The sequence below is a fragment of the Fistularia commersonii genome, chromosome 12 (genome assembly GCF_037954325.1).
Source record: "Fistularia commersonii isolate RoL2024-O1a breed Wild chromosome 12, RoL_Fcom_v1.0, whole genome shotgun sequence".
In the NCBI taxonomy this organism is placed as follows: Eukaryota; Metazoa; Chordata; class Actinopteri; order Syngnathiformes; family Fistulariidae; genus Fistularia; species Fistularia commersonii.
The window spans coordinates 12,276,853-12,303,174 of NC_141295.1; the positions used below are offsets into that span (position 1 = coordinate 12,276,853).

The following is a 26,322-nucleotide window of genomic DNA, read 5'->3' on the forward strand; positions in this document are numbered from 1 at the left end:
ACTGATCGGAACACCGAAAAGAAAACATCTGGAATCTGATGAGGCTCTGAAGATACAGAAAATAATCAGCATGAAGCTTTTTAATGAATATTAATGCGTACTTATGGTATGGAATCACAAGAACGTGTTGTATAAATGATTCTGCTTCCGCTCTTAATCTCTTGATCATTCACCGTGATCTGGCTCTGAGAAACAAAAATGCAATCTTGTGTCATTCAGTTCAATGTATTTCATTCACTCATTCATCCAAACACCATATCAACATACAAGCTCACTCACTCACACGTCATATAGACAAACATTCATTCATTCATAGACACAAACGTTCAGTTGCTCATTCACAAATCTGGACTATTCTGGGTCTCCACTTGTTTGTTGGTCTAAATTCAGGGAGAACATGGAGACTCCACACAGAACGGTCTCGGTCGGAATCCAACTAGGGACATTCTTGGCGGATTAAATTTCATATTGTTGTATTTCGATTCCGTCTTCCTCTATCATTCATCCTTAAGTACAAATGCACCATTCAGTTTGTTTGCGACAACGGATTAAGGAGAAGTAGGAACAGACACACACACACACACAAAGTATATTTAGAACACCTCAGATTGGAAGTTTCTCCTCCTCCTTGTCGCTGCGTGAGACAGCTTCACCCCTCTGAATATCAACTCTTGATTACGCCACTTCAAAAAAGAACGCACCGATTGTTTTCGACCTGCCTTGCTCTCGATTCCTTTTCCGGTGACATACATTTCACTGCGTTGACTTTCCGCCGAGGCGCGCGTCGGAGAGAATACTCGGAATTTCTCCGTGTTGCGTACTGAGCCGACGACGCGGCGCCGGTACAAAGGAGTCACATCAGACGGAGGGGCTTTGGAGCTTCCTGCACTTTGTATCCCGTCTAAAACACACAATACCAGAAACCCAAGAGACAGGAGCCGCTGAGTGGATTGGATCCTTAGTGACGACCAAATCTTTCCTCGTATGCTGATGGATCAAGACATTAGCACCTTTAGCTCTCTAGGAACTTGCTGCAGTTCTGAGAACATTTTCAAGAAGTAGGCTGTGTTTTCGGCATTCAGATAGTACAGGAACTAGGATCTCAGCTCCTAGAACCATCTTAGCTCCTCTTCCAAGACAAGGTCTGCTTACAGTTCATAGGAACTTATATGACGTAGGCAATTGGCGGGACTCATAAGCAACACCCATTAAAAGATGTTTCCAGCAAACAGCGGAGCATCGTTTTAAAAAACTATTGTGGACCCTTGTTGGTTGTTTTGTTACGACCAGCGAGGAGTGGAGCGACAAGCTCCTCTGGCATACGATGCAACAGAGAGGTTTCAAGGACTCGCAGCAGAATATCAACATTTTGGCCAAAAAAGTATGGTATTACTGAACGCTGTGGCAACTTAGCTCTCAAAGTTGTCTGTGTCATGGTTTATCTTTGAGTACGGACACAAAACTTAAAGGTTCCCCTGGAGAAGGTTAAGATAAGATAAGATAAACTTTATTGATCCCCCAAAGGAGAAATTTCTTTTTCACAGCAGCGTAACAATTATGTACAACTAAATAAATAAATATGAATATAAATCGAGAGACAGACGACAGAAGATAGCAAGTAATCCACGAATGAATAGACAGCAACAACAACAACATCATGGATAATAATGTACAACAGAAAGGAACAGTAGGGGTAAAAAATACACAACCAGAACTAAACAACAATATAGCGTGACAATAGCAATGACAAGAATAAAATAAATAAAGAAAAACAGGCAGGATGTGTGCAGAAAGACAGCAGAGTTAGGGCATGGCATGTGAATGGGTGAGGTAGAGAGTGAACCTCAGGACTGCTGTTGTCCAGTCTGATGGCCGTGGGCACAAAAGAGCTTCCTAGATCGATATGCGGGTTGGAAAATTCTCAGAACTGTATTCTTCTAACTGTTCAGTACGAAATCCAAAAAAAAGAACCTTCAGACATTGTCATCAACAATAACGGACGTACTCATGGCCAAGACCGGTGTCAGCTAACAGTGGGGTTTTTCACACGGAGAAAATAAAAAACACTTCAACCCATCTAAGTATCGATGGTTATTATTCCTGCCACGCAGAACTTGAATGAACTTTGGTCTCCATGTCTTCCTCTTCTTCTTCACTGTGATTTCGTTCTGAGTGTGGCGCTTAATGTGCACGTCGGGGAGCGTCAAACCTGCCGCTATCATGATCCTTTTACTGCCCGTGAGAATGCAAAACGAAAATGTTTCCCCCCCGGAAGAGAGTAGTTCCTGGAACCAAATTCAAGCAGGAATGAATGGTTCTTAGAACTCTTCTGTCCAAAAGCGGCTATTATGTCGGGAAAGCGGTTTTCAAATCGACAATTTTACAGAACAGCGTGGATTGAGGATTAAATTCAGACAGCAGTGTGTTGAGAGAGATTTAAGATACCTTAGGTTTTAGTGAAAACCTTCTTCCTCCTCCTCCTCCATAAATCCTATTATAGGGCCAGGAGAGCACACAGGGATTAGCCGACCACTATGTCTATACGTATACATATATATATATATATATATATATATATATATATATATATATATATGGTTGTGTGTGTGTGTGTGTGTGTGTGTGTGTGTCTGTGTTTGTGTGATATGTGTGGTCATGTGGCAGGAACCTCTATGTGCAATAAGTTTTATTACTGTGTCAACAGAAACCAATGAGACAATGCACTAACTGGACACATGCTCCGCTGTTTTAGAGAAGCCACAGCCAGAAAAAAAAACAAAAAAAAAAAAACATATCACTTTAAAAAAACAAGAAAAAAATCCACCAGCCTGTTTCTGTCACAAAAATACTGCATAAAACCAGAAATGTATTTCTTTTGCAACTGCTGGCTCGGAGAGAGGGTAGATGATATTTGGCGTAACCTGCACAACCCTCTCTAGAGCCACAGTCACCCTTTTATCAGACGTTGGAAGGTATACTTCTGCTTTCACTGAATAACACGCGTGGCGTGTTGTAAAACGCCATGGGCACCATGGATACCCACAGGAAATTAACCTGTAAACAAATTCAGAGTTTAACTCTAAGTCAGTAATAAAAATAAAATTGAGATATGCATCAAAAGAAAAAAGAAAAACACATCATGAGGGTTAATGATGAGAATATTGTTTGTCAACAATTGTGCCATTAACTAATTTATACTAATATCAACTTTTTAAGATCTGGGATTGAATTTTTAACTTAATTTCAATTTAAGCAATGTAAGTTTCTCGCTTGGTGCCTAATATAAGCAGTTCATAGATACATATTTGCTATACATATCTGCTATACACACACACACACACACACACACACACACACACACACACACACACAAACACACACACCCACACACACACACACACGTTTGCATATATACACACACACACACACGTTTGCATATATACACACACACACACATATTTGCATACATATACAGACACACACACACCACACACACACATGCATTTGCATAAATATAAATACACACACATCTTTATATATGTATATACATATATATATACACATATATATAAAGATGTGTGTATATTTATATATATATACATACACACACACACACACACACACACACACACACACACACACACACAGGGAGTTCTCGACTTATGTCGGAATTCCGTTCCTACTGCGTGATAAAACACATTTTTGACGTAAGTTAGAAGTCGCATATAGGCAGAAAGTTTCTAAAAAACAACACAAACAAAAGAAAGCGAATGTATCACATTCCAAATGCTGTACAGCAGGTGAAAGTAAGCAAAGCTGTCTTCCTCCCTTAGCGCCGCGTGACGATATATTCCCCCACGCCATTCACAAACTGGTTCCTGTGTGAATTTGGTTAAACACACCATATATATGAATTTATATAGGAATATATAAACATAAAATTGTGCGACAAGTACAGTCTTTTAACAGGAAACTTATTTCTGTTGCTCAACCACCACATGTTGATCACACAGGGGATCAAATCCTTTGCTCTAAGGCTTCACCCCCACCCAGCATGCTGCAATAAACTCATCCCCACCTTCCCCTTAACTCTGGTACACATTCCAGAGGTGATTGATGAGAGGCCGCCTTCAACAGGGGGCTTGCTCCAGCACCCTCACCAATTGGACCAGAAAGTTACCCTCTGTGATGCCACAAACCAGTATATAAACATGCGTTTTGAACTGAAACTATTCTCTTACAGCAACTCTCTAGTGCACAAGAGGTGGCTGTATCTTCTTCTTCTCCTTTCAGCTTTTTTCATCAGTGGTCACTGCAGCAAATCAGCCTTTTCCTCCAACCCTTTTGTTCCTCTTCTACCTCAAAGTACCCCTGACACTTTTCTCCACCCATTCCAACCTGTTTGAACCCGTCTCTTCACCTCTTTTCCACACTCAACTGCTCTGGACTGTTGACCCCAAATACCGGAAATCCTCCAACTTCTTGATCTCTACTCCCTGTAGCCTCACCGTTCCACCCGGGTGGAACCACTGTCTCACAGCGAGCATACATGTCCTGCACCAGTCTAACGTACTTCTCTACCACTACAGACTTTCTCATACAATACCAAATTTTCTCTTTTGGCACCCTGTCATATGCTTTTTCTAGGTCTACAAAAATGCAATACAGCTCCCTCTGGCCTTCACTACACTTCTCTCTTAGCATGAGCCATTGATCAGTATCATGTGGGTGTTGTAATTACTGTTTTCCAATCATGCCTTGGGTGATCAATGTATTCCCATGCCATAGCTATTGTTTTAACTTTCTGACATAGCATTATTGCTGCTTCTCTAATTCTCATTCTGCGTCCTTTCTTTTACAAACAAAAACGCACCTCCACACTCATATGCCCACATGCCCATATGTTCCTTTGTGCCGTCTGGCCATGATCACATGGTCACACCGGGTGTCAGTCTTTGGACTACAACCACAGACATTTTGCTGTCATTTAACACAAACACACACACATTTTATATTGTAAAATAAACTATTATATTATGAAAGGGAGATTCCTGGTATTTTGTGTGTGCATATTGTGACAAAACTGTATGACAGCGACATTTTTAGATAACTACCTTTTCTTGAGACTGTATTCTACTGTTTAATTATTAATTACCAGATGAAGGTTCATGTCATTACTGAGTTTATAATATTGCAATGACTTTGATTAATAACTAATAATCATTGATATTATCATCAATAATGACTAATTCTAGCTCTATTCACTGCACTGTGTATATATATGCATACATACATACATAGATATACATACGTACACTGTGTGCACAATTATTAGGCAAATTATTATTTTGAGCATGCCATCTTTTTATCCATAATGTCCAACTCCAAGCTGTATAAACTTGAATGCTTATTGGATTTAATGCATATTAGGTGATGCGTATTTGTGTGACAAGTGTGGCCTAAGGAGATCAATACCCTATATCAAGGTGTGCATAATTATCAGGCAGATTCTTCTCTTCAGGAAAAATTCACCAAAAAAGAGACTCAAGTGACTCTAAAAAGACAAAAACTGTAAAAAGGCATTCAAAGGGATGCAGCACTCTTGAAACATCTAAGATATTTGGGTGTGATTACAGAACCATCAAACGTTTTGTAGTAAATAGTCAACAGGGTACCAGGAAACATGTCGAGGAGACACAAATTAACAGCGAAAGATTTAAGAAGACTCAAACATGAAGCTACCAGGAAGCCATTATCCTCCAGTGCTGCCATATTCCACAACTGCAACCCACCTGAAGTGTCAAGAAGTACGAGGTGTTCAGTTCTCAGAGACGTGGCCAAGGTAAGAAAGGCTGAAACCCAACCACCTCCGAACACGACAAAAATATGTTGAAACATCAAGAATGGGCCAAGAAATATATACATACATACAGTACTGTCTCAGAAAATTTGAATATTGTGATACAGTTCTTTATCTTCTGTAATGCAACTAAAAAAAGAAAAATTACTTTTCATGATATTCTAATATTTTTGAGATAGGATTTTTGAGTTTTCTTAAGATCTAAGCCATAATCAGTAATATTAAAATAATAAAAAGCTTGCAATATTTCAGTTGATTTGTAATGAATCCAGAATGTATGACATTTTTGTTTTTGTAATTGCATTACAGATGATAAAGAACTTTATCACAATATTCAAATTTTCCGAGACAGTCCTGTATATATATATATATATATATATATATATATATGTGGCTCCCTTCTCCCTCCCAGCTCCTTCCCTCAGTTCTCAAATGGCAGCTGACATGAAGAATTAATTGTGTGAATGGATGATTGCATGTTTCTGTGATGAAGCTCTACAAACAGTGAACAGTTCTCCAACTCCCCCTCCCGCCTGCAGTGGTGTAGATAAGTGGTGTAGATGAATGAACTAATGAATGAAGTTGGTGTTTTTTTAGCAGGATAGACATTTTCAGAAACACTAACCTTTGGTATCGGTGCTGAATATTAAATATTTAAAAAAAAAAAAAAAAAAAAATCAAGCTTCATCCACTGACATCCCTACTTTAAATACAATATTACAGTCAGTGACTGACATGTACAATGTTGACGGATAAATATAAGACAGTGGGTCTACACACAGTTATTTCTTCCAACGTGCAAGATCTGCTGGGCTAGACAATTTATTTCAGTGGTCCTGCTAACTATCTATCTCTTAAAAAAATATCTTGAAACTTGTTAAGCACATAGCTAACAGGATGTGATGTGATGATGTTTTTGATGCCAACAGCGCACTGAATCATTCATTCCATGAAAGCGAAGGTTTTGAATTTTAAAATATCCCTCTTGAAATCATCGTCTCTTTAGTCTTTTTTTTTTTTGATCCGGTCATTGAGGCGGGAGCATCGCCACCGAGCTGAAAACTCCGCGCGTCTTCAGAAAGCTAACATTTCCATCGAGCTGCTCGGCGGAGCATCAGACGACGTGTGACAACAAGGAGTGCGGCCTCGATGCCGCGCTGCATACAGAGCGTATATCTAATGGCGGCGGCGTCCCTGTGGGCAGCGTGGTGGCTGTACTTCTGAGCACAGACACGTGCATTTTCATGGTGTTCGAGTACACAGCGACATCGTCCAGCATGTCAAATAGTGGGATTCGGTGCCTTTTGTGACTATATCATAATGTAATAGCTTTTAAAACGACGGGAGGGGTCTATCGTCAGTGAAACAAGTTGCAATCCGGTTCTTTGATTGAATATAAATGCAAACTACATACCATAAACAAAAAGAATTTTGCATTGGTAAAAACAAATAAATTTGAAAAAGACAAATAAAGCACTCATGCACACATGCATCCACACAATGAATTTGCATTTCACATGGTGTGTGAAATGGAAATAGCAGGATAAGCACATAACTACAAAAGTAGGCCAAGACAAAATATTCACGTGAATCAAATGTTCGAGAGCCAAAACAAAAAAAAAAAATCAAAAAAAGTTGCGAAACCCAGCAGAACTTTAATCCAACATGGATGTTCTACTACAGATCAGAGGGTCACTGAATATATTTATCACTCCAGCTAAAGCTGGACAAGTTTCACTTTTTACTACAACCAGAGAAGAAAAGTCATCTGCTGTTGGCCGCTTCTGAATTCAAGGAAAACCCAGATCTGAGTGAACTCGTGTCAGATATCGTCTTTTGTCAGCGGCTGCACAAACATGCTTCTGTTGTTGTTGTTCATCCCCCCGATGCTGATGAAGGGAGGAGCAGCATGAGATACTCCGCTCCGACCAAAGCCACTCGCCATTTTGTATTCATTGGTCTTTACAAACGAAGATCGGATTTGTTTTCTTCACAACACGTAAAAAAACTGTTGCAACTCAACAAGCAAATGTTTTTATTTATTTATACCCTCCTAAAAATACATACTATTCAAATAACTATGTAATACAAATAAGACAAATGAATACGCAAGATTTGAAAGAGGAAACTATCCAATATAAGATGTGCTTGCTGGCGACGGCAGATTGCAAGGATGGGGGGGAAACAAAAGACGGCTCCAGCGCACATGTTCAAGTATTGCGACTGAATCTCATCAGAAGAGATGTGAAATGTTGAGCACCACTTGTTGATCATTTCGTTAATCCTACCCTACACTGCTCAAGCATGTGAATGAGAGGGTGAATGGTTGTATGTCTCTATATGTGACTGGTCCAGGGTAAACAATGACAGCTGGCAGCCCCATAAGAGTGCAGGAAAAGTGATATCAAGAATTAATGAATGAAAATGAATGAATTAATGAATGAAAATCCAATCTATGTCAGTCAATCGATACAGATCTGTACCTCCTAATTGTATTTACATTCCCCATGTTGACATTTTGACTAAAACCAGATCACTGGTTATTTTCCACGACTGAACACACACATACACATCCAAAATCCCGTGGACAGTCATTTCCTTTCGGGGGGTCGCCACAGCCAATCATCTGCCTCACCTTCTCCTCTGCATCCTCTTCTCTCACACCAACTAACTCTTTGTCCTGATTCACTCCATAAATCCATAAATCTCCTCTCCGGTCTTCTTCTAGACCTCCTGCCCGGCGGTTCCGACCTCAGCGCCTTTCGACCAAGATCTTCACTACCCCTCCTATGTACGTGTCCAAACCATCTCAACCTGACTTTATCTCCAGAACATTTGACGTGTACTGTCATATTAAAATATTGAAAACTCTGTGATTCACATGCTGGCATAAGCATTGACTTGTTTTTTTTTTGTTTGTTTGTTTACTAGATGCCAAATGCATCTAGTAAACAAATCGGGGGCAACAGATGCCGAATGCCACTTGGCTCCATATGCCATCTTCTGCTTTAAGCCATTTGCGAGGAATCAATATATTTCATTTAAAGTTGTTGTTTTGGATCCAAGTATTGTTGAGCCCTTTGGACTGTAAAGCCCATATGATCCTAATATGATTTAATCTGCAGGTTCTTTTAAAGCCTCAGTTCTGCTGCCCACACAACACACACATCGAGCTAAGATAAAGCCTCCCTCTGTCGAGGGGGGCGGCTATACCACTTCTTTTCTACCATTTGATCGAAGACAAAGACGTTTTCCAGCGTGAAACTAATCTGATCTTGGCAGAATGTGCCGAACAAATCTTCTGTGCAACCAACCAATCGCACTGATGTTTCTATTTTTTTTTTTTCCCCCGCAACAACGCCGCGCAAAAAGCCATGACTCCAGCTATCCCTTCGTCTTCCTCCTAGCCACCGAAGAATGTCGGCTTTGTGAAGCCACTGGAGCAAAAGGGAAAGGAAGCAAGTTTAGCGAGGTCCCGATTGTAGAGGGATTAACATTACTGAGGTGCCTTTGTGTGTTATGTAATGGCTCTTTGGTGAGGCCTTAGGACCGGCAAACGATTGCAGCGGCCAGTCCCTGAAATCTACCACTTAAAATAATTCCAAATTTCACTGGAAATAAAATCAAATTGCAATTTACAGCAAAGTACTTGTCAGTCAACCATAAACACTAGCTGTCCACTCGGTTCTGCTGATTAGATCAATTAGATGAATCCATCCTCACTCGTCAATTCATTACTCTGTGTTCTCCAGGGAGACGGGAGCCTGTCGCAGCATGCATGATTTGAAATGTAGGGTAAAGCCTTCACTGTTTGCCTGTCTAAGGATGTCAGATCACAACAAAAAAAAAAAGGAGACAGTCCTTCCTTTAAAATCATTTGATGATGGCAGTGAAGGGCACATTCTGCTCAAAGTCTTCTTTTCTTTTTTGCATTGCAAATTTATTTCATCAGTTTTTGGGGAACCTTTTGCTAATATCAATGCATCTTTTGTGAGTGAGCTGCGGGAGTCCCGCCACCTCCCCTCCCTCCTCCCCCGCTCCCTTAACATTGCCAAGGAGAAAGGTTCTGCAAGAAGAAATGGCCAGCTGAAACTTGGGTATTAGTCAAACTGTACACTGTCTAGACTCAGAAGTAGGAGAACTAGGATCGCTACTAGGATCTCGCACAATGACGAGGAACAACTTCAAGGTGGAGAATAATCATCTGTCAGAACCCCGTAAAAGCAGCGATCAGCCTAAAAGACAGATGGGCTGCAAACAAATGTGCTTTCTGTGAGAAAACACAGACTGGCCCATAACCTCTATCAGTCCACTATTGCTCCGTTTTGCCCCCATAAGGGAAAATGGAACGCATATGTGTATTAAACATTATCAAATACATCCATTGGTACGGCAAGGGTTAAACCATTCTACAACCAAAACACTGCAACATCTTATACAGTGACTATTACGGTAGATAACACACTGAAATCCATCCTGGCTACAATTCTGTAATTCTTCCTGAAATCTGATTTGATGTCTCTGGAGGAGATCACGCTAATCTGGTTGAAAATGCCATAAATTTACAAGCTGGGTGCAAAAGTTTGATTGATGTAAAAACAATAACTAAGTAGGGTGAGACAAAGCGCTTTAAGTCAATGCGAATGTTATTAGCGTTTTGGTGAAAAGATTTTGTAAACTGATGCAGGAACTGAATGTACAAGGAGCCTTACTGGACTCTTGAAATTAGAGGCTGAAGTGCTATCCTAATATGAGCATCAAATGCATGACCTGCTGTTTGACTTAAAATGAAATTATAGTTTTATGGTTTTGTTCTTTGCCTCATATGTCAGTATCGTGATTTACTGGAAGCCTCAGAGCCACTTTTAGAGCTAAGATGGTTAAATGGCAATGTAGGCTGCATCCACCGCTAACCTCGGTCAAAGAGGGACACTTTGGTGCTTGGTGGAAGTACATTGATCATTCGGATCACAAGAGTAGAGACTGACTTAGAAGTCCTCACCTGGGGATGGTGATACAGTGAAGAGCAGAGTGGAGTCAGAGCAAGAATACCAAACAGCAACGTTCATACCGACTGCCAGAAATGGTTAATATTATTACTCAGCACATGGAAAAGTAACTAGGTGACACGGTTAGGGTTAGCTTTTTTGGCAGAGAGTCTCTCTGTGCGAAGTTCACATCTTTTCCCAGAGTCTGTGTGAGTTTCCTCGGGTTCTCCTGTTTCCGTCCATAGCCGAAGTCACAAAGGTTCATTAGAGAACCTAAATTGCCCAGACGAGTGAATGGTTGTATGCCTCTATATGCCGTCCTGTAATTGACCGTCATGTCGATCCGGTGAAACTCCCCAAATGGCGAGATAAAAGGAAACCACCGGTTCCTTCCTCTCCTGCCGTATTGTTGGTAGCTCCTTTTGAAAACGGCAACCCTGAAACAGACCTTCACCTGGGAGAGACTCCAGCCCCTCTTTGGTGGCCGCATTGAAAGAGCGACGTTGGGCAATTTTCAGACCGGCTTCTCTCAAATTAATGTATCCACCGAAGACAATTTTCTCTGGCAAGGTGATAAAATGTCATCACACAAGTCATGATGTGTCTGCCCTTCATTCCCTCTCACTGCATCATGGGGAGAACTGGCTCTTTTCCAAACTTCATGGTTACAAGGTGAACCTCTGCCATCGGAGACAGGGGACAAACACAAGGAGAGCGCGGGTGTAGCCACCAGTGAAACTAACTCTGCAAAAGTTTTGTTATATAAGAAGAAAGATTCAACTAAACTGCAAAAGCATGAAATCCAGTAGCACTCGGGGCACTCTGGCGCCACCTCATCCCAGGCTCAGGTCGACTTGCTTCTGCATTGTTGGACCTTTGGGGTGAGTGCTATTTGGAAAAAAATATCTTTTGTTCTGAGCCCTTCATCTCAAAGTACATCATTGGAATCAGACAATATGGCTCTGCGGGGTTTCATCCAAAAGTAGCCATAGACTGCACCAGGGAGATCTAAATTTTAAAGCTCATCATACAAATGAAGCCTTGAGAGGTACAATCATGTGAAGGGGCCTGAGAGCTGAAACCACTGGAAAAAAATGAGGACAAAGTGAGAATGCCTTCAAAATGCAGTCTTTCTAATATTCGTGGGGAGACTGAATGTGCTGCTTTATCGCTCGGTCCATCTCCTTTAACACATATGTCACATATGCTTTGTGACTTATTCAGCTCCAAGCACAGAGACCAAGTAATCTACCCCGTCACGCTGCCGCTGTGAACCTTTTTTCAGCCGCAAAACCTTTATCGTGATATGGATATTTCATACCTTAATGGTACTTAAATGTATTCATTTATTATCTATACCGCTTATCCTGCACTCGGGGTTGCAGAAAGATTGGAGCCCAGTCCAGCTGTCAGAGAGGCAGGTTCACCCAGTCGATTGCAGGGCCGCATATAGAGGCATACAACCATTCACTCTCTTATTTGCACGGCTGGGCAGTGCACTGTACTGTACAATTTGGGACAGTGGGTGGAAACCTGAGAAAACCCACAAAAACCCCACGAAAAACCCCACTCACAAACCTTGCTATTTGGTGGAAGCGCTAACTGCTGTACCCCTGTGACGGCTGTTTAGCCTTAGTAAATATGTTGAAGGTAATTACAAAATGCGTCATATATAGCAAGGTAGATATTATTTTTGCCAATGTAACAGGTTTTGGTATCCCAATTAAAACCAAAAAACATCCCTTTACATGACAAAACAAGTGACCTCTGTCTGTTAAGTGGATTCTACTGCCAGAATGAAAGCTAATGTGCTGTCAAACTAATCAAAGGATACAAGACTCCGTAACTGTGGTGTGCTCACAAAGGCACTCCAGGAAAATTGAGTCATATCTAGTATTTTTTCTCAAACCAATTGATATTAAAATAAAAAATTAAAAAAAAACTGTGGTTTTGGCCAGTGCACGTTGGGGGAAGTACATCTTGTTCCTAAAGAGATACAGGTGTCTTTGTGGAACCATTAAATTAATTGGCTTTCTTTCTTTTTCATCAAGTATCAATATGAGTAGTAGCAGTAGAAGCATTGTATATTTATACAATTTCAGCTCATAAAACTGTTGAGTGCTCCAAAATTGATTTGATATACTTGAAACAAATCAGCAACGCACAATAACCACACTTCAAACCGACAGATGTCAAAAAGACTGTCAGCCTGTGGACTCACCTTGATGGTAACTTTGGTGTTGTTCAGATTATTGGCATCTTCGTGAACTCGGTCCAAGAGCCAGAGGAGGAACTCCAAGGCGTCATGCTGAGAGTTCCCCCGAAACTGAGAACCATACTTCGCCACGATGCTCTGCGGAGAGAAAAAGACATCCCGGTTTACGTGTCAGTTTGCGCGATTTCAAAAGCCGCCTAGTAACCCGATTACGCGGGTTACGATCACATGGAATATCAAAGCTCAATGTTCGTAAATTAAAGATCCTTCAGCTCGGAGTTCTGAGAGGACAGATAGGGAGAGAATTGCAGATCATATGAACTCATCTGACAGATACGATTTGTCGATGGGGAGATCACATTATTCAAAGCCATACGTTTCTCTCCTGCGGCCGCACGGTGGGAACTGAGAAGGTTGGCATGGACCAGAAGCACGCAGGAAGACGTGATAGACCGCGTCACTGACAGGCTACCTCAAGCGTCTGGCGAGATGATTTCATTCAACCTCCACAACAACACATCGCCCACATTTGGCAGGTGATAATTTCCAGCCCGGGGCTCATTGCCAGCCGGATTGGCAAGTCCCTTTCGAAGCAGACTTCAGCATCTCCTTCACTGAAGGAAGGCCCATTTGATCTTCTAAAAAAAGTATCTTGGCTGTTAAACCTTGTTTTAACCAAAGTCTGGCCTCTGGAGAAAATATCTTTTTATGCGCATTATTACAACAAGGCACCGATTGAGAGCTCGCATGATGATATTGTCAATCACTTGTACCTCCATTGGAGTTTGTTTGGACAATCTAGAATAGCAGGGGAACAACACAACTAATGGGATTTTCCCGACTAAAAATACATTTCTTGTCTTATACGGTAGCCTAGATCATGGGAGTTCATGCAAAAGCTTTGGCACTTAATGCAAGCCACATGTCATGATTAAAATAGTTTGTTATGATTACCTGGTCAAGACACTCCCGCAAACTAATATTTACATAAAAACAGCAGCCCTGGTCGGGTTGCTCTTTTATGAATTCAGTTTAAGTCGCATTGCACCTTTGATTCTTCCATTCCTGACTTGTGGTAAACTGAAATCAGTAAACTTTGCATGTCACTACAATTGTGATGAAATCTTCCTTTGGGGCTAAGACGTAGTCACTCACTCTCCCCTTGGGTCGGATATGATTTAAGGACCCAGTTGCAGCACAGCGAACCACATAATTGTTTGGCAGTGTCTTTTATTAAGAGGCTACAAGCGAAGAAGAATTAAGAGGCTACAAGAGAAGAATTAGCAACAGGGGTTTTCAAAACGGGCAAGAAGTTTGTTACCAGATGGGCAAAATGTCCATCCGCTTGTCAGTTCAAAAGTGAACTGACAAGCGGAGCGGACAGGCCGGGCTCAGAACCAGGTAATCAGGCAGAAGAACCATTAGAAAGTCTTGCACCCCAAAATAACCACCTGGCAACTGGCTAGTGTCTCTATCTCGGTTTGCCGGTGATCAGGTTCAGGTGAGTGGTAGCGGGTATGTTGAATGAGCAGGAGCGACAGAGCGGCAAGAGCGCACTGAGTCCTGGTAGGAGAATTCATCCATTGCGATGGCGACGACACAAAATACAGGCTCCATTTGAAGGTAAATCAAACTTTGTTCTTTATTGGCAAATTAGGTTTTCTTTACACATCAAATTGACCTACATGTCTTTTTCTTCCTGCCTGGCCTGGCCTATTTTACCTATTCAGTCACCAAGCACTGCTATGACTTACCACAGATTTATTCATTATCTATGCAGCTTATTATGCAAGAGGGTCGTAGGGAAGCTGTCATTGGACAAGAGGTCATCAGTAAAACCCAGGGTGACATATAGAGACATCCAACCATTCACTCCCTCATTCACCTGCCTTAGTAATTTAGAGTCTCCTAATGGCCTATTGTATGTTATTAGATTCTGGGAGAAAACCCATGCAAATAAGGGGAGAACAAGTAAACCCCACACAGAAACTCCCCCTGTCGGAATCAAACAAGGAAGCCCTTACCACCGATTTCGAATCGATGAAATCAACACTTTTGTGAATTGTGATAATTCAGCAGAAGAAATAAAATCCATATTAACACAGAAGGGTGAAAGATGTGTCAGCTTCGGGTGAAAGGAAAGTGAAAGCTAGCATTCGGCTCTAAGAAAAGCGGTTTCACACCCTGTGGTCGCCGAGCACATTTTCTTTCTAAAGCCAACACTCCACGAAGCGTCTGTAGCTGATGTTCATTGCCAATGTTTTTTTCTTTTAGTGAATGTGAGAGACACTGCATGACACGTCTGTAATCATGCCAGCGTCGGTAAGGGATGGTTTTAATTTTGTTAGGCAAATAAGTCGGTCTTTGTTCTGGCGACATCCATATCGCCTTGCTGCCTGCCTTCGGCGTGAGGCATCATTAGCATCTGAAGGTCTTTTTCAGGGTTGTCGTTTTCTAAAGGAACAACCAACAATACGACGGGAGAGGAAGAAAAACGATAGTTTCCTTTTATCCGGCTGTTGGAGGAGTTTCATCGGATCGACATTTAAGAGTCACAGTTCACTCCTGAGTAATAATGATCACATCATGCCAGCAGTATCCTTGTAGCTAAATATAAACACAGGAGAAACGCCCCCCCCTCCTTCTTCTTCTTCTTCTTCTTCCTGAAAGGGGCCGGGAGCAAATCAGCATCATCACAATGGAGAAGCGCTCGCTGACAAGAGGATGCTGGAATGCGGGAAAGAGGAGGGAGGAAGAAACGCAGCACAAGAGGAGTGTGGTGCCGCTGATGTTTTGAGAGGGCAGTGATTGAGGATGCAATTCTGGGATGTCCAAACCTTGCACCATGTGGTGCTGCGTTGGATTCCCCTAGTGACTCTTCTTGTTGTTTAAGGTGCACTTGTGTCACAAATGGAGATCCATGTCTCTTTGGATACATCTTCATCATCTTCTGTGGACATTCTCTTGTAGATTTAGCAATACCCACTCATACCTCCTCAGAAGAACATCACAGAACCCTTGTCTTTGCTGCCTGGGTGTCGTGGACTTTTTGTGTTCCATGTTTTGGCACCCATGTTAGTTGTTTTGGACATTCCCAGACACAAGAGTATCAAGAGTACCACCATTTGTCACCATCCCGAGCCTCTTGCGGCTCACAGCACAAACAAACAATGAAATCATTCTTTTTATCTTTTTAGTGCTTTTTTGTGCAGGACTCCTTCATTTAAATTTGCATCTTTATTTAAATTTTGAAAATCAAGTGGCTCCTAACATTTGGACCCCATAGCCCCTTTAGCACTGTAGGAATTTTCCCCAACCCTAACCCTCTTTACAGTTCCACAGGAACTTATATGATGAAGCTACTTAATGATTGATGGAACTCATAAGTTTTGGGATTTACTAAATGCTTCATATGGACTACAGACTGCCATGTTGAAAACTGGTGGTCACTACTCAGCCGTTTTCTTGCAATTTGAGGCAACAAAGAGGTCCAAGTCCTCCTGGTCTGCTATGCCACAGAAGGTACACAGTGACATTTTTGTCAATTTTAGTCCAAAGTTAGCTAACAGCAGGGTTCTTCACACGATAAGCAGTGCAAAGGAAAATATAAATACTTCGACTCATCTGATAGTCCATTATTCCCGCCATGGAAACAATGGAGGCTGCTGCAACTTTGCTCTCCATGTCGTACGTGTCGTCTTCTTTTCCTTCGCTGTGGTTTGTTTTTGAGTGTGGCACTTAAGGTGCACATCAGTGGTCCCTACCGTGGTCCCTAACCGCCTGTGCTAATGCAAAGCTAAAAGCGTTTCCCTGGAGGAGGGGAGTTCCTGGAACTGAGTTGTTAGAACTGTTCTGCTCATTTGAAAAAAGCCTCAGCAGAAACAAAGGGGAAGGAGACGGGGCATTCCGTGTGAACGGCGTGACCCGGCGAGCCACAGCGATCATGCTGGGGCAGATGCGACAAGAGACGCAAGATGTGTGGACATGCCATTGAGACCTAGTCAGGGAGAAGATGCAGCGAGGTGGAAGGAATCAGTCAGGAAAGACAATGATGTGATTCCTAACTACAACTACAAACTCTCCTTTCTCTCACTCTTTCTCAGTACAACCTGATATTGAATCTATACTTGTTTGCATTATTTCAAACAATGCACTAAAACATCAAATTGCCTTTCTTCAGGCATATGTCCCAATCTGGGCATTAAGTATATATGTAGGTGATATATTAGATAAAAAGTATTTCAGTTGATTTTCTTTCTGAATATGATAAGAATGAACAAATGATTAAAAGAAAACATTTAACTTTGAAAGTGCATCTTCTGTCACATCCTCACTTTTGTCCAGAGATGAAGAGTGACGGCTCATCCAAACACATCAAGCAAATGGCGTTTTTTTTTCTACCTGCGCCCCCTGAAAAAACATCAGCAGCTCCTAACACTCAGGCCAGAAAAATAGCACCACGGATGAAATATCCTCCGCTCGCACACACATAAACAGAGCTTCCGATACCCCCGCTGGGGTTCCTGGAATGGGGGCTGGATATAATCTGTCAAACCTGGCTCCCTTTTGCAGTTTCATTTTTCAGCAGCCTGGTATTGCCAACTCACCTCTGCTTTCCTAAAGGACACGACACAGGTCAGTCATCACTAACAACCTCCACTTGCTGCTCTCTCTCTCTCTCTCTCTCTCTCTCTCTCCTTCCACTGGGCTTCATCTACGTGTTTCATCTCACACATCCACAGTCTTGTCATTCTCTTTCTTCTGCGTCTCCTTCAATTATCGCCCTTCCGGGCTCCCGCGCGGAAACCGGCAAACTTTCCGTTATGCATCGTTGAGCCTTCGCTGCAACCTCCTCCGTCAGTCCTTTCAAATCCAAACAAATTACAGCTGTTTCTTCCCGTTTCATCCGAGACCTTTACACGTCGGACTACAGACACCGATTTCTGAGGGGGGGGGGGCTCTCTGAATGAAAGGTTCCCGGGAGTCAAGACCGAGCCACAACAGAGTGTCCGCCGACGTTCCTGGGGCCAAATCTGAGGGCGATCAAATAAAAAAGAATAAGAAGTGAAGGGAAAAAAAAATCACCTCTGGAGAGAAAGACAAGAATTGATACTTTAAGAATTCATAGCTGAAGTTGGGAATACGCCGTGAACAGTGTCTCCAGCCGTCACCGCTGAACTTGTATGCTGCTGAAATACAGTCCATGAGGAGCCGCTCTCTAAAACAAAGTAGAAAAGCCACTGCAGTACTGCCTTCTGTGATGAGGCCATCGCCAGATGCACAAATCCATAAAAGTATAATAGCTTGGTATCTGTGAGAGCTGATCCTCACACAACTACACACACACACACACACACACATGTCATCTCTGCGTTTATTAACTTTGTCACAGCAAAATAGAAGTGAGACTCACAGGGTCAAGGGAATACATGTTTCTTTCAAGTCGCAGCGCAGCACTGCTGAATACACTAGCTCGTGGGATGTTCAAGTATTACTACTTCCACGATCAGTTCAACAAAGAGAAATATCCACGAAAGTGTGTGTCTTGTATGCTTGATCTTCTACTATGTTTGGGCATTTCCCTGCAAGGGTTACCACAGCCAATCATCTGCCTCCATCACACCAACTATCTTCACGTCTTATTTCACTCCATCTATAAATCTCCTCTCTCACACCTGCTAGTTCACACCTTAGCATCCTTGTACCCAGATCTTCACTACCCTTGAAGACAAAAAGTATTCATATCCCTTTGGGCTGCTCCCCTCAGGGGTTGTCACTGCCAATCATGTGGATCTTCAAATTTCCCATACAATTTCAAGCCCTCTTTCACAACCATCCATTAGTCTCCTATGTGGTCTTCCTCTAGGCCTCCCACCTTAGCATCCTTGTACCCAGATCTTCATTCTCCTTGATTAGCTTGTAACCCTAAAAGACAGAAAGTATTTGTATCCCTTTGGGCTGCTCCCTTCAAGGGTCCACCAGCCCATCACCTGCATCATCTTCTCCCACACCAACAAACTTCATGCCCTCTTTCAAAGTCCATTAATCTCCTCTCCGGTCCTCCTCTAGGCTTCCTGCCTGGCAGTTCCAACCTCAGCAATCTTCTACCCAGATCTTCACTACCCTCCCACTGTACATGTCCAACCCATTTCAGTCTGACTTTATCTCTAGAACATGTAACATGGGCTTCTGATAGAGTCATTGTATCCGTGCTCCTCACTCTCAAGGAGAACCTCAACATCTTCCCCTCTGCTACCTCCAGCTCTGCCTCCTGTCTTTTGCTCAACAACCATCACAGGTCTCACCTTTTTCTTCTGCGTCTTTCCTTTCATTCTGGCCGGTACTCTTTTACTGCACCCCTTTCCGACCCCTTCCTCCATATCTTGTATACTTGTTGAAGATAAGAATATGAATTTCCACCTCATGAATAACATCTGTGTCACCAATCATTCCAAAAATAGTCGTCCAATAAAAATGCGAAATTCACCGGCAAACCAGCGGTGAGGGAGTAGCTCGGAGTCCAGGAAACATACATCCCTACCACTGTGTCCGTATGTGTACAAACGTTAACGGCGTATAACTCTTCCTCACTGCGAGAGTGGTTCTGGAAGCAGAGCAGAGACGGTGAAAGACAAACAAACCAGGGCTCTGCTGCGACTCTGTCACCCACTTCCTTCCTTTGACTACTTCAAACGCCTAAAAACTTCATCTCCCAGGCCAGTCTCCTCTTCGCTGCACAGAGTTCCGTCCTGTCAAGTGTGAAAAGATGAATCCGGGTGCCCCCGCTACAACTTTAGGAAGGTGTTACAGCGCTCTTCAATCCTCTGAGCCAGCGATGCCAAGAATTTTAAGACAAATAGTCGGCTGTGTCGTGCAGTTAATTGATTTGGACACATTTTTAAAAGACTTCTCGTCCGTGCAGATGTCAGTGACAACAGGAGCACAGTGAAGAGCAAATTAAGCCAAAGTTCATTTAAAGTAGAGAACGACTAGTACTCATGCACTTAATAACAGCTGTATTACAAACTCTCTCAACCACCTCCTCCCTTTCCTTTCCTTTGGCTGCTCCCTTCAGGGGTCACCACAGCCAATCATCTGCCTCCATTTAACCCCCTTCTCTCACACCAACGAATCTATGTCCTTTTTCACTCCATCCGTTAACTTCCTGTCTGGTCTTCCTCTAGTCCTCCTGCCTGATAGCTCCAACTTCGATCTCCATCTCTCCTCTGTCCATGTCTAAACTATCTCAGTCAGATCATCTAACACATGCTGTCCCTCTAATGGGCTCATTCCTGATCCTGTCCATCCTCTTCACTCCCAAAGGGAACTTCAACATCTTGATCTCTGCTTTCCGTGATGCCGTTGTCTCTAAACCGAACCACATGGTTGGCATCACCTTTGTCTTCTACACCTTTTTCTTTCATTCAGGCTGATTCTTTTTTCACCCAAGACATTCTCCTCCACCTGTTCCAGCCTGCTTGCTCACATCTCTTCACCCCTTCGCCACATTCGCTGTTGCTCTGGACTTGTGACCCTATGTACTTCAAACCCTTCTTTATCTCCGCTTCCTGTAGCCTCACCCTTTCACTTGGGTCTCTCTCATTCCAATATATGTATTCTGTCTTGTTGCTGCCAACCTTCATTAAGCCTCAATGTGAGAAAAGGGCCTCATAGCTAAAAGCCTCAAGTCAAATAAACCTCCTGTCTTTACAATTGGTAGCTCCGTGTTACTTCCACCCGCTGTCTTGATCCACTTAGTATTGACCGTTGGGTCAGACAAAGAACATCATACACATGGGACTTACAAAACAAAGGACACATTTGCATACGGGAGAAGAACAAACATATTGATAAAATAAATAAAGAGAAAATATGCAAACGGGAGTTCTTAAGCAGGGACTTTTTATGAGTTTGTCTGTTTAATCTAAGAGATTGATTCGGTTTGTAATAATAATAAGTGATTAAAGTGCCTTTTAAATGTTGCTACATGGGCGAATCTGTTACTTGCGTCTAAGCTGATGCCACTTTTCCGGCCACTCCAAAAGCATTCCTCTGCATTAATTGGAATAAGCTATGGATAGTGAACCAAATAAAAGCATTTGTCATTGCAATCCTTTAGACGGTCCTTGTTTAAATGAGTCGCTTTGTTTTGCTCTGTTTTGACTTTAGAGCACATTTTAGGTCGAAGCCCTAAAAGACAAAAAGAACTTGTATCCCTTTGGGCTGCTCCCTTCAGGAGTCACCACAGCCCATAATCATCTTCTCACAAACTTCATGCCCTCCTTCAAATCCGTCCATTGATCTCTTCTATGGTCTTCTTCTAGGCCTCCTGCCTAGCAGTTTCAATCTCAGCATCCTTCTACCCACATCTTCACTACCATCTTCTCTACATGTCCAACCCATCTCAGTCTGACTTTATCTCCAGGACATCGAGCACATGCTGTCCCTCTGATAGACTCATTCCTGATCCTATCCGTTCTCTTCGCCCCCAAGAGAATGACGACATCTTCATCTCTACTGCCTCCTGCTGCCTTCTCCTCAGTGTTTCTAAACCATGGCTGGTGTCACCACCATCTCCTACACCTTTCTTCTGTGTCAGTGGGAATGTACTTTGAAAAATAGAAACACGTCTGATGCCCTTTTCTTTCACTCCAAAGCCTTGAGATAAAAAAAGACAAATTAATGATATGACTGAGATAAAACCATTAACACATGACAGATGATATCTAATCTTTCCTCTCGGCCTTAATGAATATCTATAATAACTGTAAAAACAATGTGACAATAAAACAAATAAGGATAGAACAAGTGCAATTTCTGTTATACATACAACACTACAACCAGGCCTGAGAATGTGGAAGAAAATATTTTTACAGCAATGTCAAACCTGTTGAGCGACAATGCTTGACTGCTGATGTAACCACCCAATGGATCGCAGTAAGAAGCCTGCGGTCATTCTTCCGCCGTCAACTGAGGCATCGTCACTCACGACGACGAGGCATGTGACTCAGACAAACTCCTCGAAGCAAACTCAAAACAAAACGAAAAACTGCAAAAGCAAACTGAGTTTTTAAGGTGACGAACACAGTTCCGCACAGAAGCAATGTCTCTTCCTCAGCGTGCACGCCATTGAAGGCATCTCAGCGGGGGGTTTGGGTGCGCCAGCCCCACCTTCTCCATGCCGAATGCACTTAGTAAAGACGCGCTCTCCCGCTTCACCCTGAATGAGCACACAGGCACAAATAACCATATCAATGCAACGGAAAGAGACATGGGGGGGGGGCAGGTTTTCCATTTATCCCAACCAATAGCAAGAGATGTTGCATCAAAATAGAATGTGTGCATCTAATGAAATGGGACGGCCCGTTCAGACGTTAAACACAACCGCTAATAATAGACAATGCAGGCTTTACACTGACGTGACGTGAGCCACCATATTTAATGAACACTATCTTGCGTGGTTGTGATGAGATGTGCCGCAGTGACTCACAGGCTGAACCATCCGAATGTGAGGTGACGCCGTCTTTCCAGGTTTTCACCCCGACGTCTGAACACGACAGGAACGGTATTGGTTTCCCAACGCCCATAGTGTACGGAAGAGGATTTCAATGATTCAGAGGAGTCGATGTCATCAAAAAGACGGTCCCGTGTTCGATTCCACGTGGGTTTCCTCCCACAGCCCCAAGAACATGCAGCAGGTTCCCCAGGGACCACAAATTGCCTAGATATGCAACTGAGAGAGTGAATGGTTGTATGTCAATATGATGTGTGAATGAAAGGGTGAATACCCATCACTCTACACAATGTACAAGTGAGGGAGCGAAACTTGTGTGCCTCCATAAGAAGTGTAATTGAATGGTTGTATTCTCCCATATGACATGTAAATAACAGAGTGACTGTTTGTATGTCTCTAATGTGTGAATGAGAGAGTGAATGGTTGTACGTCTCCATATGTGGCCCTACAATGGACTGGTGACTGGTGCAGGGTGAACTCCACCTCTTGCTCATATAACAGCTGGGATAGGACAAGCTGTATGGATAATGAAGGAATGAATGGATAAACAATGTCATCACTTGTAAAGGTGTGTGGTGTAATACTTTCCCATAACGTTGTGTGACTTCCTGCTTTGCTGATCCTGGTTTATATGATTTGTAAAGCAAGCAGACGTACCAGTACGCGCACCTGCAAACCACAAGTATTTTCAAATCTTCCTCTCTTTCACTCTCTGGAGGCTTCAATGTCCCCTCGTATCGTACAGGTTAAAACTGCAAGCACTATAACAGCTTCAGAAAACAGGGCTGTCATTGTCTCACGGACGAGAGTTAGTAATGTGTAACTCTTGACGATTGGCCAGGATTAAAAGCCGTGCCCTGAATGCTAACCTGCTCCATTTATTCTATCCTGAAAAGAAATTGAGGCAGCTTGATAAGTGAGTTTACGCACATCCTGAGTATCCCTTCATAGTTGTAGTGCAGTACCTGTGTTTAGTTTACCCAACATTTTACGGCGAGTGTCACAGACAGAGGTATTTCATTTGCTTCACAAGCCACTCCCTTCGCCAGACGGCAAAGGAATGCAGACAAACCACTGTCAAAGTGGAACCGTCATCAGGTAGGCGAGGTGTGCTAATACACCGTAGCATGTTGTTAATCAGTAGCCATATGGCTTACCTCAAGTAAGCGCAAGATAAATCGCGCAAGTTGAGCAAGTGAGGCTATTATTTTTTATTATCGCTGTGTAGAAAAAGCTGGGTTTGCTCCTCCTCTGTGAAACTGAAACCAAACTGTTGCACCTTGCCTTTAGAAGTGGAGGTCGACTCTCTTTGAAAAATACTACAAGTACGTGTGTGTCACTTTCATTGGAAAAAAAACCCTGACATCTCTTGCTCTGAAGAAAAAGATTTCTGATATGTGGATAAAGGAGCGGGAATTTTGGTCCCCGGTTCAACTCCCAACTGGGGGGCCTTTCTGTGTGGAGCCTCCATGTTCTCACCGTGTCTCTGTGGGTTCCCTCTGGGTTCTAGGGTTTCCTCCCCCACAGTCCAAAAACATGCAGGAGGTTCATTGGAGACCATAAATTGTTCTGGTCGTTTGTCTCTATATGGCATGTGAATGAGAGGGTGAATGCCATGTGAATGGGAGTGAATGGTGTCTCTATAGGACCTGTAAATGAGAGAGAATGGTTGCATGTTTCTGTGCGTGACCCTGTGATAGACTGGTGATCGGGCCAGGGTGAACACCACCTCTCTCCCATTGACCGCTGGGATAGGCTGGGAGAAGCTCTATAAATAATGAAAGGATGAACGACTATAATGAAGCAGATTATTTCTTAATCCCGCCTGGGTTAACGTACTGTTCACATTACATATTAAAACACAACTGTTGTTCATGTTGCTTCCTCCACATTTTTTTCAATTTATTACTACGGATTATTGTATTTTGCCAACAGGGCCAGAAATCAAGCAGTTCCCTGCACTGTAATACCTGGCTACAGGCATTCATATATGAATTACTTGAATTAATTTGACCTAAATTGCCTCTAGGCTTCATGTTTTACTTGTCTGCACTTTATTGGTACACTGAATCAAGTAATTCATAAAGTAATCAAATAAACAATTGATATTTGAATAAGTGGGGCTTTTCCGTGTAGCTTGGTGGGTACAGCAGCTGCATTTAACCAGGAAGCTAAATAATAAATTGGAAAAACAATGATTTCCATTAAATATTCATGCAGCTTGAGACCCAAGTATTGTGTGTGTGTGTGTGTGTGTGTGTGTGTGTGTGTGTGTGTGTGTGAGAGTGTCGTCTGAAATCAACCTTCAGTTTTGGTATCAGCTTCTCATGAGTGAAGTCAGCCGGGGGTCATGGAGCAGCAGAGGGACCATTTCGTGGGTGAGACTTCGTGACTGAAAGGAAAGTTTGGGCCACATTTGGCCTCAGGCATCGATTGAATGGGAGCCGTTCAATCATAGAAGGAAATAAGATAGCAATTTCAATATTACAGTGGTGATAAATCACTTTTTGGAGGCTCAACGCACTATAGAGGCAGTTGTTGGCCCTTTATTCCTACCATTCTACGCCACCCATCCAGGTGATGAATGTCCTCATAACTTGTCTTTTCTTTACTTTGCGTGCATCTAGATTAGTGATTTTACCTTCGCAGGTCAGTGAATAGCTCTAGAATGGGTGTGTTTTTTTTTTGGTGATATTTAATGAAATATTAATGCAGGACATTTCAAAAGCTGCGTTTGGCACAAATTCGCATTTTCAGTCACAAGTTGTGAAAAATCATTTTCAGAAATTAATAAATTAATGATGTGTCCTATTTCACAGGAGCGACTGACCAGCATGACCTTTAGTAAGCATTGAAAATGAATTTCTTACAGCCAATGAGAAAAAGGTGTTTTGTGACAGTAGGCATCATTTGGGGAAAACCTCATAAATTTGATTCATATGAAAATGGATTTATTTCAGGGTTCAGAGCTTTCAATTTTTAATGGATCTGCAAACAAGCCCTCAGTGCACGTACACAATAAACAAACTAACTCTCCGGCTCTCTGTGTTGTGACATTGTAGCGTAGCGGCAGTTGTCCATGCTACTCCATGTTGTTTACATTTTTCATCATCGTGTCCTTCTGTTCTAAAGTTTTTGAGTGCCTTTTTCACTAAGCTAGCCCTTATTATGGCTCCAAAAATGGTTAAAAGTGCTAGTGCTAGTGATGTTACGAAGAAGTTAAGAATTACAGTTGATATGAAGAAGGAAATGATTGCTAAACGTGAGCGTGGTGTTCGTGTTACAGATCTCACCAAGAACTTCAACATAGTTGAGTCAACCATTGGGATGATCCTGAAGAGTAAAGATGCGCTACATACAGCTTATGTGGCTAAAGGTGCGACAATGTTACATAGCGAAGGTCTCAAGTCTTAGAAGAAGAAGAAAAGTGATCGTTAGTTTGGATGAATGAAAGACATCTTGCTGGAGATAGCGTTAGCGAGGGTCTCATATGCGAGAAGGCTTTACTTCGGCTGATTTAGTGAAGGAAACGCTGAGTTCAAGTTCTGGCAAGAACGGTAAGAACACCAGAAACACAGTAATAATTAAGGTTATCCTTAATTCCTTTCTGTTTTTGACACAAATGAACCCAAAAAAGTTTCAAAAGAGTACAGTACACTTTTTGGGGCTGGAGAACGGATCAATGGAATTTACATTGATATCGGAGGGAAAAAATGTACACGGTTCTCGAAAAAGAATGAATGAA

The 26,322-nt window shown here is 42.4% G+C and overlaps 1 protein-coding gene across 1 annotated transcript in view; it reads right to left on the minus strand.

The window, feature by feature from the left end:
* The window catches only part of usp43a (ubiquitin specific peptidase 43a), a 108,601-nt gene that overhangs the window by 81,078 nt on the left and 1,201 nt on the right, over positions 1 to 26,322 (minus strand). Inside the window, exon 2 of the mRNA XM_086157150.1 lies at positions 13,070 to 13,201. Coding sequence (XP_086013276.1) covers positions 13,070 to 13,201 — 132 coding nt within the window. The remainder of the gene's footprint in view (positions 1 to 13,069; positions 13,202 to 26,322) is intronic.